The following is a 13,380-nucleotide window of genomic DNA, read 5'->3' as shown; positions in this document are numbered from 1 at the left end:
AGCGGTTGCTAGGCTGTGGGACAAAGAGATCTAGGATTAATTATGGGGTGGAAGAGTGTAGAGAGTAGATGGCAAGGTGGGGAAGCTAGGTAAAACGTCAAGAGCTAGAAAAATCAAGGGAAAGGGAAAAACACAGGTGAAAAAAAAAACGAAGCAGGAAAGCCCTCATGTTTTGAAAAACAAACAACCGCCATCTGCTTAAAATCCTACAAAAAATGACGGTAACCCTGTGGGAGTATATACGCAGCTGGGAGAGAAAAATGGATATGACAGAGGAGTGAACGGAAAGTATTTGATTGAGTAGCCATCAGTGTTTAAAAAAGACAGATGGTTTTCTCAGTTCACCCTTGACCCTCTTGTATTGAGTCTCTGGTAATGTACAGCAGCCCAGTCATAAAGCTACACACACACAGCAAAGCCTACACGCTCGTACACACAAACAAGAAATAAAACGGTTTCCTCTGTCCTGGTGTGCCCCGGGAACAGGTCCTGGGAACAGCGCTCTTCCTTTTCCTCTTGTGATGCAGCAGTCCTTCTAACGGGTTTTTTGTGCTGCTCCAAGAATCTCTTTCTAGCAGGGTCAACTTAGGATAAAACAAAGGATCAGTTACTGTGCCAAGGCCTCTGATCACAACCAGTGCAACAACAGTGTCAGGGATGCTACTTAGTATAAATTCCGCTTTAAAGAATCATTCGTTTATAATGCAACAATGCTAAAACAATCACTACTTCCACTTTCTAAAACTTGACTATTTTATGCTTTCATAAATCTACTACTTATCTGGGTCTAAGCTGTGGCCACCCAGCTTTTCCGATGGGACAACAAGGCATTGCTAAGCCAGCCAAGCTCCGTCATCTCACAGCATCTTCTGGGTTTGTTGTGGGGTCTCCTCCAAGTTCAACATGCCCAAAACACCTCAACAAAGAGTTGCACAGGATGCATCCTCGGCAGCTTGACTCTGAGTCCCTCCTCAATGAACAGGTTCCTCACCCTATCTCTAAGGCTGAGCCTAGACAGCCTTGGGAGGAATCTCATTTCCACTACTTTTATCCAAGATCTCATTCTTTCGGTCACTACCCGCAGTGTTTGGCTTTAGTTGAGGGTTGAAGTGTAAATTGAAAGCTTCACTTTCACTCTCAGCTCTCTCTTTACAACAGCAGATCAGTACAGCGTCCACGTCAACACAAATGACAATCCATCTTCAGCCTCCTGCTCTACTTTCCCCTTTCTCGTAAACAAGTCTCAGACATACTGGGCAGCAGCTCCTTCATGAATGTGGATTAAACTGTGTATCTTTTGGGTTTTGGACGGTGCCTAGATGGAAAAAGATGTAAATGATGTCTGAAGATGTTAACTTGAACTATGAAAAGGTATTATTTATAGCGCAACTTTTTTTAACCATTCATTTACAAATAAATTAATCATTAAACTGAGAAAATAATGGATAGATTTAAATGAAGAACATCATATTCTTTCAGTCTGTCCTTTTCTTTTGTACATTGGCATGTGGAATAGTTTCTTGGCCACTGGACAGAAGCAGGAAGCTCTTAGGCTGGGAGTCAGCTGATTGATGAGCAGTGTAAGTTGGATAACTAAAGCAGAAAGAGAAGTGGAAGACGTCAGAGCAGAACTGAACATGAAGACAAGCATAAATACAAGTTGAGAAGCAGGTTGTAAACCCAACAAATGGTACACATAAAACCCAAACTGGAACTTGTTTATGAAAACCGCTGTATGAAAGCTTTTTTAAAAAAACAGCACAGTGATTGCAAGCTGTACCAACATGAGCAGTTTGACTTTGAACGCATGAAACTGCATTAGGTAGTACAGAAGTGATGGCTCCTGAAAGTGGGCCTATGTAGATACTCCACTAAAAATCACTAACTAACTTATGAACATTTCTGATAATAAGACAATAACTGCTGTAAGTGACCCCAAACTTTTAATGCAGTAGTCTAAAACATAGGTTTTCAAACTTTGTCCCCAAGGTACACCAGAAGGCAAGTCTGAATGCATTCCTGCAGAACATTTCCTCTATTATCTGTGTAGTGGCATAGCGGGAGCTCTGATTGTATTGACAAATAAAGGTGCTTTTAAGTACGATATCTGTAATTTATTTGCTTTGCAATAAGCTCCACTAACATATAATTCTGTCCCCTTATCAGCTGCTTTCACACAAACCAACAGGTCTGCTGCCTCTGACTTATATCTGGTTTTCTATTCTCTCAGAGGAGATGTTTTGGTTTCCTGGTGCCTCCTTGGCACCATTTGCAGTAGTTTCCAGTAGTATTTGTAAATAGACTTTTACCCCTGCCTCAGTCAGAGGCTTTAGTGTATTGTACTATTTGGTATTTCTTTGGAAAATAGCTATAAATTTTACGACACACTCCTGTCTTAAATGAAAAATACGCTGCCACGCTAAACATCAGCTATGCACTCTCTCTGGCACTCGTTCAATAACAGAGCTAATTTAGCAATTTATCTGATTTCATCTTGCATTTGAACTTGCATCCATAAAAAGTGATGGACATGCCCAAACAAATACACACAGATAGGCTGTTGTTGTCTTCTCTCGAGTCACATCAATGGCTAATGAGAGACAGTTGCTGTTATGTGAGCAGCTGGAGGTTTTAGCCTGATGACATGGGGTTAAACAAACAGACCTGCATTAGTTCCCTACACAGCCTGTGTCCAACCCCTATAGGCGAGGCACGTACAAACAGAAACAGTACTTTCCCTTCCCGCAAACTGTGACTTCTTCACACACGTATGCACGCAAACACTCGTACATGCACATCTGCGGCACTTCATGGCTTGAGTTATATTTTTAGACAGTGCTGTGATATGTCAGTGCGATAGCAGCAGTAGGTGATGGGTATCTGCTTCCACATGGTTTTCCTTTCTGCCCGCACCTTCCCAGTCATACTTTTTCAGACTTGTTTACTCTGCCACAGTGTGGAAATGCAGGCTGCTCTGATAGCAGCTGTGGATCTGATATCGAAGGCTTTTGCTCTTCCATGCTGTGGATTCAAGTCTACTGTTTATTATTCTTTCCAGGAGCTTACAGTTCTTTGCATTGCTCTAGGCAAACAGGGGTAGTGACCATGTTTCAAAAGTTTGGGTTTTGTGAGAGTAAACCAGCTGGTTAATTAATCCAGTCATCAATAGAGGAGTGTACATGTGATTAGTGGCACTATCACTTATTGAATACCAAAATTGCAGCACTGCAGAGAGAGTACATATCTATGGATGGTTTCTAACTGGGGGATAAAAACATGTAAGAATGCAAACGCTGTAGGAGAATATTAACACAGGAAGTTAAATAGTTTATTAATTTACACTAAAAAGTGCAGTAAACAACTTCTTTTAAATATATCTGTATGTCGTATTCTAGACTGGCTCTGATGTTGATATCAAGGCTCAGCGTGAGGCCAAACCAGCTACTCCAGGACTCCCTGTTGTTATATGTTTAGAGCATTTTCATGTATTCATATGTGTCTGACTGTAAACGGGATTACACAAAAACTATAGGATGGTTTTAATGAAACTTGGAGAAGTGGGGCATCCTCAAGAGAATAATGCTTATCTCTTGGCTAAGTTTGAATTATACAAAGACTGTGACTAAAATCATTCATTTATCACTCATCGCCAAAATGAAGGGGAACTAAACACTATCAGGCTCTGCTCAGATTGTTTTCTTGGCACAGGTTAAATGTGACACCAAGGTGCAATCCAAGAAATAAATGTGAAGCAGGAAATGGGGCGAATACAGCCCACTGTCACGCTAAGAGATCCAGGCTAAAGTTGCATGACCAAACAAAAATTCAGCATCCTTCTAAAGGAAATAAAAATATTCCTATTATCATAAATTTGTGATTATTTTTTAAATCATTACATTGCATGTAAAAGGCTGCCAGAATATGGAGTGTTTGGCCAGCTTAACACTGTTTCTGGATAACCAAACATCAACCTTCAGGGCTAAAAAAAATGATTGGGGAGATGCCAAAAACTGGTTGGTTGAGGCTGACTTCAAAAACAAATCAATCCATAATGACTCCCATATCAAAACGCTTTTCGTTACATAATTTTATAACTCATACACCTTAATGTGGTCTAGTTTGAGTCTTTAAATGTATTTGTGCTGTTGGTACCTTCTAATAGATTATCTAGAGGGAGCAACCAAAATAAGTTTTTATCTGACTAATATGATTTGATAGAGACTTCCCAATCAGTCTCTAATACAGTTTTTATTGTTGAATTCATCCATTCAGTTGATGGCTACAGTTTACTAACTAATCTTCCAAGCATTAGTTGATCACTCGTCCCAAATATGGTCACTTCGAGCTAAAACAATTGCACTAAAACAATAATTTTCTTTAGGGGTCACCACAGCGAATCATCTGCCTCCATCTCACTCTGTTCCTAGTATCCTCGTCTGTCACACCAACCCTCTGCAAGTCCTCCTTCACGACATCCTTGAAGTCTCTCTATGTTCTTACTCTTTTCTTCTTGCCTGGAAGCTCCCTATTCAACATCCTTTGTCCGCTTTATACCCACTTTCCCTCCTCAGCACGTCCAAACCACCTCAGCCTTGATAACTTTGCCTCTAAAGCGCTTGGTCTGAGCTGCCCCTCTGATTATAATGAATCCACGGTAGACCCGACCATATTTTAATGCTTTTCAGCATACTTTCTTTATTCCTGGTTGCTGTGTCTTACAGACATGGCTGCAGCTTTTCAGCTGCCAGACGAACACACACCAACAACTTTCAATTAAATTCAATTGAGTTTATTTATATAGCGCCAAATCACAACAACAGTCGCCTCAAGGCGCTATATCCGGTCTTTAAGTCTGACGTCATTAGCCGTGCCTGGGCCCAAACTCTGCTGCAGGTCCCTAAGTCCAACGATCACTGCAGCATCACTGAGAGTTAAAAACTGTCTCTTTCCTTTCATCTGTAATAAAATGATCAGCGTTGCTGCTTTACCAGGCGTAACAATTAAGTTTAACATCCAGGCATCCACAAAAAACGAATTTATGAAGTTTAACGGAGTTAGAAGTTAGCAGGAAGTTAGCTCGCTATAAATATAATATACCATGTTCTGACTGAGAGAGTTCTGAAACAAATTAAGACGTACAGCTCTGCTATCATTTCCAACATAAATGAAGACAGGAAACTAAACAGCAGTGACGTTTGTAGGGTTACTGAAGTTTGGCTAGCTGGTATATAGTGATGTGCTACGTGATCCTTCCGATCACAAGACGAGCTGCCAACTCTTGAGCCACGATCGCCCTAGTTATGTTAGCATAATATAAACAGTGAAGCTGGAGGATGAACGCTAACTTTTTTCCACTCAATAAAAGTTAACGTGAGGGTTCCCGAAGGTTCGGTACAATTGCAATCGCATTGCAGGATGCTGTAAATGGGCTGAAATTCAGTCAGGACAACAACTGAGAAAATCCATCCACAATACAAGGTTAGTCATCAATATACTGCTTTAAAATGATTAGCGGTAATAAAAACTGAGAGAGGCCGACAGTGATCACTGACTGTTTTTAGGGGCTTTCAATAGAACAAGATACAAAGCATTAAAACATGTAAAAAACACAAAAGCCTTATTAAACGCAGAGTAGTTTGGGCCCGGAAGCAGGATTCATCATGTCATCACTTAAAGACCGAATATTGTAAGGTAGACCCTACAATAATGAACCAGGCTCAGGGAGGGGCGGGGCCATCTGGTGCGACCGGTTGCGGTGAGAGACGGAAGACAGGATAAAGACATGCTGTGGAATAGAGCCAGAGATTAATAACAAGTATGATTCAATGCGGAGAGGTCTGTTAACACATGTTGAGTGAGAAAGTTGACTGAAAAGGAAATACTCAATGCATCATGGGAATCCCCCAGCTAATCCCCCCTAAATGACAGACAGAACCCAGTTCAGACTTTAAGCCGGCGAGGCGTGATTGCAGATGCCGCTCAGGTGCGTCCGCCTCCCCTGCAGCGGCACCGCAGACCTTTCACTCCACACTGATATGCTCATTTCTAATCCAGTCCATCCTAGCACCTCCAGTGTCACTGTCTCCAAACCTTACACCACAGTGAGCCTCACTAGCATCTTGTAAACTTTACCTTTCACTCTTTCAATGCAGAGTCCAGAAACCAGTGGATGATGTCACAGTGGCTACATCTATTTTTCATATGCAGTCTATGTGGATGACATCAGTTGAGGTTGCTTTTTCTGTGCACGTGTATGTGCAAACTTTTCCACATGTCAAAGGTTTTTGATTATAAACCAAAGTGTTGGATTAATTAAATCTTTGACCTAACAAATTATGATCAGTCGAGCCACCTGAGTTCACAAAGATGACAAATGTCTTTATTGAATTTCCTGATAATCCATCCAACAGCTGTTGAGACTTTTTACTCTAAAAAGTATAATTTTTTTATCCCGTGCGGATAATTTTCATCGATGAATAAAATGTGTGGTAGTCTAGCCAATAGGCATTATTAAATCAGAGTTAGTTAAATCAGTAGGTTGTGGAAGGGACACCATATTTATTTTGATGGATGGAATACACTGAGGACATGTTTTGAATTAGAAATGATGGGCACAACAATTACCACAAAGACATCTATGAGAACAAGCATTTAATGGTTGATCCAGTTATCAGACACATGTCTGCGGTTTACATTAGAAACTCTAAATCTTCCCCTTATTTGCTTAGCTGTTCCTAATAGGGCCTTATTTTAGAAATCACTGATCAGGCTCATCAATCAGGGAGAAAACACCCAGACGTTCCTTTCCTTCTCGGGGAACCCACATGCCAGTCAGCTGGAGGAATCCTCAGGCTTGTGGTTGAGACGAGGGGGAAGAGGAGCAGACTTGGCGGATCAAGGGGTTTCAGGCTTGGAGCGGTAGCTGCATTCCTCCATGTCTCTCTCTTCTTCTGCTGATGTCTCACTCTCGTCTTCTCTCGCTTTCCCCCCCTCCATCCATCTCCATTTCCTGTTCCTCCAGCCCCAATGGGGTTGTCAGATGGGATCGTTGATGTTTCCCTGATGTCGTGGCCTCCGAATGCCTGTCCTGGCCAAGCTGTCTGTCTGCACTGTCCCCGTTGTTCACCTCTCATCCCACACAGGTGCTAATAGTAATAATTTCATCTGGCTTATATTGCTTTGGGTAATGTATTACCTATTCAGTCTGCATCAGTCATCAGTCAGAGCCTGTTTGAATAAAAGCACAGCTCCCTTCACAGCGTCTTGCTAAAGGCTGATTTGTTTTTCTTTTCTGGACGTCATCCTCGTCATATTTGGATTTCTTTGACAAGATGAAAATGAAAGGTCTTCAGGTTGCCTTTTGTGTGCTAATACTATATGAAAAGAAGTGCAGTGGGAAGAATTTACTTTAGGGAAAAAGAGAGGATGTACAAGTAAGCATTTAGAAGATGTTGCCCACTGAGAGATAAAAGAAAACCATAATGTCATTGTGGCTCTTTTCTCTCTTGCTCAGTAGTGTGTTTCTACAGTAATGGATGTGCAGCCTAGAAAACAGATAAAAATCTTTAGTAATTACCTCTGAGTCATTCTGTGATCTTATCCAAAAGTTGGCCTGATAGTTATTACCGTTGGCATGGTGAAACCTGGAGAAAGGCGCACACACTGTACATGCAGACAGATGGAAAGAGAGAGAGAGAGAGAACACAACACACCCTCAGCAGACGCTGACAGGTATCCAAAACAGATGATCCTCACACCCATTAGCATGTTAACATGGATAAAGAACCCATTTCAAACTCCTCTGGAAATCTGAAGGCTGGCTTTGCAGAGCTGCCTAGATCTAAATCTGCCACTGTGTGTGACGTGCACGCTACCTGCCAGCCTGTTTAGCATAAATGAATTATAAACGGACATAAAAAACTAGGATTTGCAGCCTATTAAATCATTTTAACCTTGTTATTATAAAGTGAAATCAGACATTTTTTTCTGTCTTGGTGAGAGATGAAGCTTCACATCCAGCTCAGTCTGAGTGGAGCTGCTGTTTCGACACAGGATGGAGCCGGTGAAGCTGTGGCTGAATGCCATTTAAAAACTCCTATTTGAGAAACATATACCAGTTCTGATGTGTTCATGCCATAGATGATATATAAAAATAGATGAGTTGGGTAGAATTGGGAAAACAACCCTTGGTTCTGCTCCTCTTTGGCCTCTGCACACACTTTCCTGTTGAATTATAATCTCATTTGTTACTTTGAAGTCATACTTAAAACAACATGATGTTTAGTGTTTTTAAATGTAATGAGGCATGAAAAAAGCTGGACAAAGACGCAGACTGACAGCCCCAGCTACGCACAAAAACAGCAGAGCATTCATGCAGTCGAGAACAACCGGACTCTTCAATATTTCCAATGTTTTTCATTGTCTCTGCTGTCTGAAAAAATATGATTTTGTCGAGCAGTTTCTGGAGCATAAATGGCAAATAAAGTACACACTGTTTTACCTCAAACCCTTATTGAACAAACCTCTCAGCTCTGAGGGGATAAGTGACACTGGAGGCATTTCTGTCATTGGCCCGTGGCGATAGCAGTATCTAGGTGGTGACTGATCAGCGGCTGCTTATAAACCGAGTGGTGTTTTTCCCCCCCAGAAGTTTCATTGTTTGAGTTAAGTGAGCTGCAATAATTCAAAGAACGGAGACAGTTTGACATTTTCAAGTTAAGAATTCATAGATAATTACCAGATGGATAGATTAAATCTGTTTTTTGCTGGGTAATGTAAACGTTTGGAAATTTTAGGATATTAAAAAATAAACCATTTTAAATTTTGACTTTAAAACTGATCCACTTTAGAGTCACGTTTACAAGGGAGGTAATCATACCTTATACAGTCTAGAGTTCGTAGTCAAAGCTTAAGCAAAAGTCTTTCAAGTATTTGAGCTGTGCAAATACATGAAAAGTGGTCTGTTAGTTTGGAGCTGACACAGAGTAAAAGTTCATTAAATGTAATCATTTATTAAACATCACCAGAGTGTCACAGCACCGAGGCCTTCCCAAGACAGCCCAGACATGTGATCTTTCCAGCATGTCCCGGGTCTGCCCCAGGGTCTCCTTCTGGTTGGAAATACCCACACACCTAACCTAGCAGGCACCCAAGAGGCGTCCTTGTCAGATTCTTAACAATATCAACTGGCTCCTTTCACTGTTGAGTGATTGCCGCGCTACTCTGAGCTCTTCCCGAATGACCTATCTGCTCATCAAATCTCTCCGGCTGAGCACACCCTTTGGAGGAAGCTCATTTCCGCTTTTTGTATCAGTGATCTTATTTTTTTGGTCGCTACACAGAGCTTGTGGCTGCAACTGGCGATAAGGACATAGATGGAGCATTAAATTAACGCCCAGCTCTCTCTTTACTGCAACAGCTTTGTCATGACTGCAGACAGTGCAGTTCATCAGTCAGTTCCTCCCAAATGCCTCAATTTATTCCCAACCTTGAGCACTTCATTCTGTTTTAAATGAGAACCGTAGCCCTTAAATTTTGAGATGCAAATTTTTATCCTAGCCCGCAGGTGATGAGGCCAGCAGGACTTCGTTTAACAGACTCAGCCCATGAGTCTGTTTTACCTTTATTACTTTGAAGTCTGTGTATCTATCTGTTTTTCTGACCGCCTGAAACTCCAACTGTCAAAAAAAAACATATGTTTATGTCGATGTGAAGCTGTTTGTGCCGTTCATTAGCTCGTCTGTTAATCTGTTATCTGTTAGTCACTGAAGCTACCTGGTGCAGATATCTATTGTGACCGGTGTGTCTGTGTTTGTGCAGGACTACCCCAAGAACAGACATCCGGGGTGGAGCCGAGGATCAGTGGCCTACCATGCAGGTGAGAGATTTTAACTCAGTTTCCTCTTTTTTTCTTATTTCCCCTTAGAGGGTTGGGTTTCACAGAAAGAAAGTCATGTGTTGATTGTTTGTCTTGTTTTTTTTCCTCTCGGTGTGGAATTACCCCCGTAGAATACATAAATAGGATTTACTTCCTCTGAAGCATCTTTTGCTGCCTTTAGATGCCAACATCACAGAGGGCCAACTCGGCTTAATGTTTAAGGTGCCTAACACAAACAGAGATCAAGGAGGATTGTAGACACAAAGGCTGATAAAACATACGGTGACAGCATCAGAGAGATAAAACGGACCAAATCTCTGTTTCTCTTTATCTGCTTTTCTGTGGGAGTTCGGTCAACTTTGTAAGTGATGAACCAAAACCCGAGTTTAGTTAAAGTTATCTTTATCTCCCTTTGCTTCCACACACACACGTTCAGTCTTGATTGTTTGTGACGACAAGCCTGTGAACATTATCTATCCAGGCATCTGCACAAACCCCCACAGTTCCCATTCCAGGCCTCACTAACAGCGCTAAGAGATTAGCTATCAAACGCTTGTGCCATGATATGGGAATAGAAGCAGCTAGGTAGGTGGTTGTTATTACTTGGTGAAGCTACTGTGGGTAGCCAGCTCTTTATCTGAAAATCCAGTGTCACAATTCAGATCTTGTTAGTCCTTATCTGACCAAAGCAGTTACGAGCTAGCTGGCTTTTATCTGCTTTATTTTGTTCTGAAGCATCCCGTTGTTATTCTTTCTCAAAGGGGGTTTCTGCTGCTCTTATTCTGAATGATTCACCATAACACACTATAAATGTCACTTTCCGTTCATGTTTTTCCACCACAAAAAGGGTAGGATTTTATTTTTAGAGGAATGTTTATATACTTTATTCCATTTGACCTCCAAATAAGCTATCAAAACACAATTTTCTTGTTCAGTCCGCACATTCCATTTATGTTTTGAGTTAATGTTTATAATCTTAAATCCCCATATCCCTTTGCAGATTCCATTTATACTTAGGATTTATTAATAATAATAACAGTTGATGCTATGCATCCTGCCGGGGTCTGTGGATGATGCCTCATTGCTGAGTGACAGACGAGGCCTGTCTTTCACAGAGGCTCACTGTGCCAGTCCCAGAGGTCTTGCGCTGCGGTCTGCCTGGTTTGGCTGCTGTGCATTGAACACCACAGCAATGTGCACGCCCCAGTAGAGCTCGCATTAATCTTATTTGTTACAGACTAAAATGATGTATGTGGTTTTCCACGCTGTGCATATGAGGTTTGCTTTCCATGCTTCGGTTAATGTGTAGACTCTGATCCAGCAATTCAAAATCAACAGTCAGAGCCTTTTCTTCATGTCTCCACGCATCCAGGATTTTCACTGAAAGGCTCGTCAGTCTCAAGAATTGTACATGGATACGCTTTGGCAGGGTGACAAAAGTAAAGCAATATTTTTTAGAGTACGTTGACGGTTTTCGAACATTTTGTTTCTTAGGGATACCAAACTACTCTTACTAGCATTCTTTGCTAAATGTGAGACATAAAGCTGCAAATGTTTGACCTTCATCATCACGCTCTAGTTGTTTGTGGTCTGCCTTTCTTCCTCTTCCTGATTGTGTCCATCTCAGGGCACACTTTTGGTCTGATGATGTTGCATATTCAGTGAAGACACCCATTGCAGAAGACCTTGATTGGTTGGTAGAACTTCACATCGCTGTTGTAGAGGCTTAGATTTGTGTTCTGTGTAAGCTGTCTAGATTTCCAAATGGAGCTGAGCCTTCTGAAAGCATCCTGTGCTTTATCTAACCTATCCTCGATAATAAGTTCCACCTTAAAGTTCAGGGTACATCTGTATTTATACATGAACAGTTCTTCCTTTAACTGTCAGATGACACGTTACAACAGCCTGACTTGGCCTAGCATGAACCTTCAGTGAGTGTGTCACCACTGCTTCAGCATATGCCACACTACGATCAACTTATTAAACTCATAGTTTTGTCTCAGTTTCAGATCAAGTGATCATGTAAAGAGATCTTTGGTTTCCTGTTGTCCTTTTCCAACATCGGAGTGCTGGTGGCCAATGCAGGGCCAGTTGCATACATTGCAGTATTTCATTGCTTGTCCACTCATTTCAGTTCAGCCCTGACCATTTTCAGAGGAGTTTTTTCCCCCTTTCTTAAGCAACTTAACACTGAACTATGAATCATACATAAAAAAACAAAATATTAAACATAAAAATGCATCTAGCTTTGTGGAGTCACCCGTATTGTGTATTCACATAACAGCTCGACAACTTAGGAAAGAGCAAATTTTAAATTGTATCTTTTGGCACTTTGCTACTAACAGCCTGTCACAAAAAACAGAATTTGCTCCAATTTCTTTTGTTGAATCTATGAAAAATGCCAAAGATAACCAAAGTTTTATGGGCATAAAATAGTATTTTTGCAACAACAAGGTGATTTCCAAAGGGCTATTAGCTGGAAACTTGGCATATCTCAGAATGTGTGCAAATTAAAGAAACCGGAGAAGTGGAAGACCTAAAAAAAAAAAATCCTATCTACAGCAGATTATCAGTATCTGAAAGTCATGAAATAGGAAAACAATCCAGCAAATATCTGACATAGGACCAGGTATACATCAGTTGTTCCCTGCTTTGCTTGCTCATAGGGGGTCATATGATTGTTGGGTTTTTCTCTGTACCTATGAAGCGCCTTGAGGCCACTTTTGTTGTGATTTGGCGCTATATAAATAAAATTGAATTGAATTGAACTTTTTACTGAAACCTCATCAGAAATGGTCTCAGTGAAATGGTGACTGTAAAGAAGCTTTTCTCAACGAAGGGAAACTGGCTGAGGTATGCCAAATTACACAAGAATTGCCCTGAAAATCAGTGGTGATGGAGGCTTTGTCATGGTTTGGGGCTGCATTTCTCAGTGATGTTAGGGGCCTTGTCAGAACAGTAGTTGTGAATGTAGAAAAGTGCTGTCAGATTTCGATCCACCATTCAGTGCCATCTAGAAATTATTGTTTACTGCCAGTGCAGTAAAAGCATAACTGTGTAGAAAAACACACAATGTAACATCATCAGTCATGGATTCGCCTCTCCAGAGCCCGGACCTCAACATTATTAAAGCAGTGTGAGATCATCTGGACAGAGGACAGAACAAAAGGCAGCCAGCATCCAAAAAGGAGCTTTGAATGTCCTCCAAGACTGGAGAACTATTTACGAGGGCTACTTAATGCATGAATTTTAAACATTATCCATATAAATATAGCATTACATTTTAATTACATTTTCCTTTAATGGAATCACTTTTTAAATGCTTTGCATAGCTTTGCACTCGTGCAGTGTTAGATTAGTATGAACAGTCTATCAGAATGTACAGAACATGGCTACAGCTGAGTGGATATATACTGTATCAGTTTACTCTGACAAAGCCGACACACTTATCTACATCAAAGTGCTGCAGAACAACACTGGTTTGCACAGCTATCATCTGCTTT

The 13,380-nt window shown here is 41.1% G+C and overlaps 1 protein-coding gene across 3 annotated transcripts in view; it reads left to right on the top strand.

Annotated features, from left to right (window-relative positions):
- Positions 1–13,380, top strand: part of spryd3 (SPRY domain containing 3) — a 75,743-nt gene that overhangs the window by 38,661 nt on the left and 23,702 nt on the right. For all 3 annotated transcript variants that reach the window (XM_040038205.1, XM_040038203.1, XM_040038204.1), the window contains one exon: positions 9,820–9,877. In XM_040038205.1, the coding sequence (XP_039894139.1) occupies positions 9,820–9,877 (58 nt within the window). The remainder of the gene's footprint in view (positions 1–9,819; positions 9,878–13,380) is intronic.

This window comes from Simochromis diagramma, unplaced genomic scaffold (assembly GCF_900408965.1).
Source record: "Simochromis diagramma unplaced genomic scaffold, fSimDia1.1 OVJJ01000061.1, whole genome shotgun sequence".
Lineage (NCBI taxonomy): Eukaryota > Metazoa > Chordata > Actinopteri > Cichliformes > Cichlidae > Simochromis > Simochromis diagramma.
This window is presented reverse-complemented; position numbering and strand designations above follow the sequence as displayed.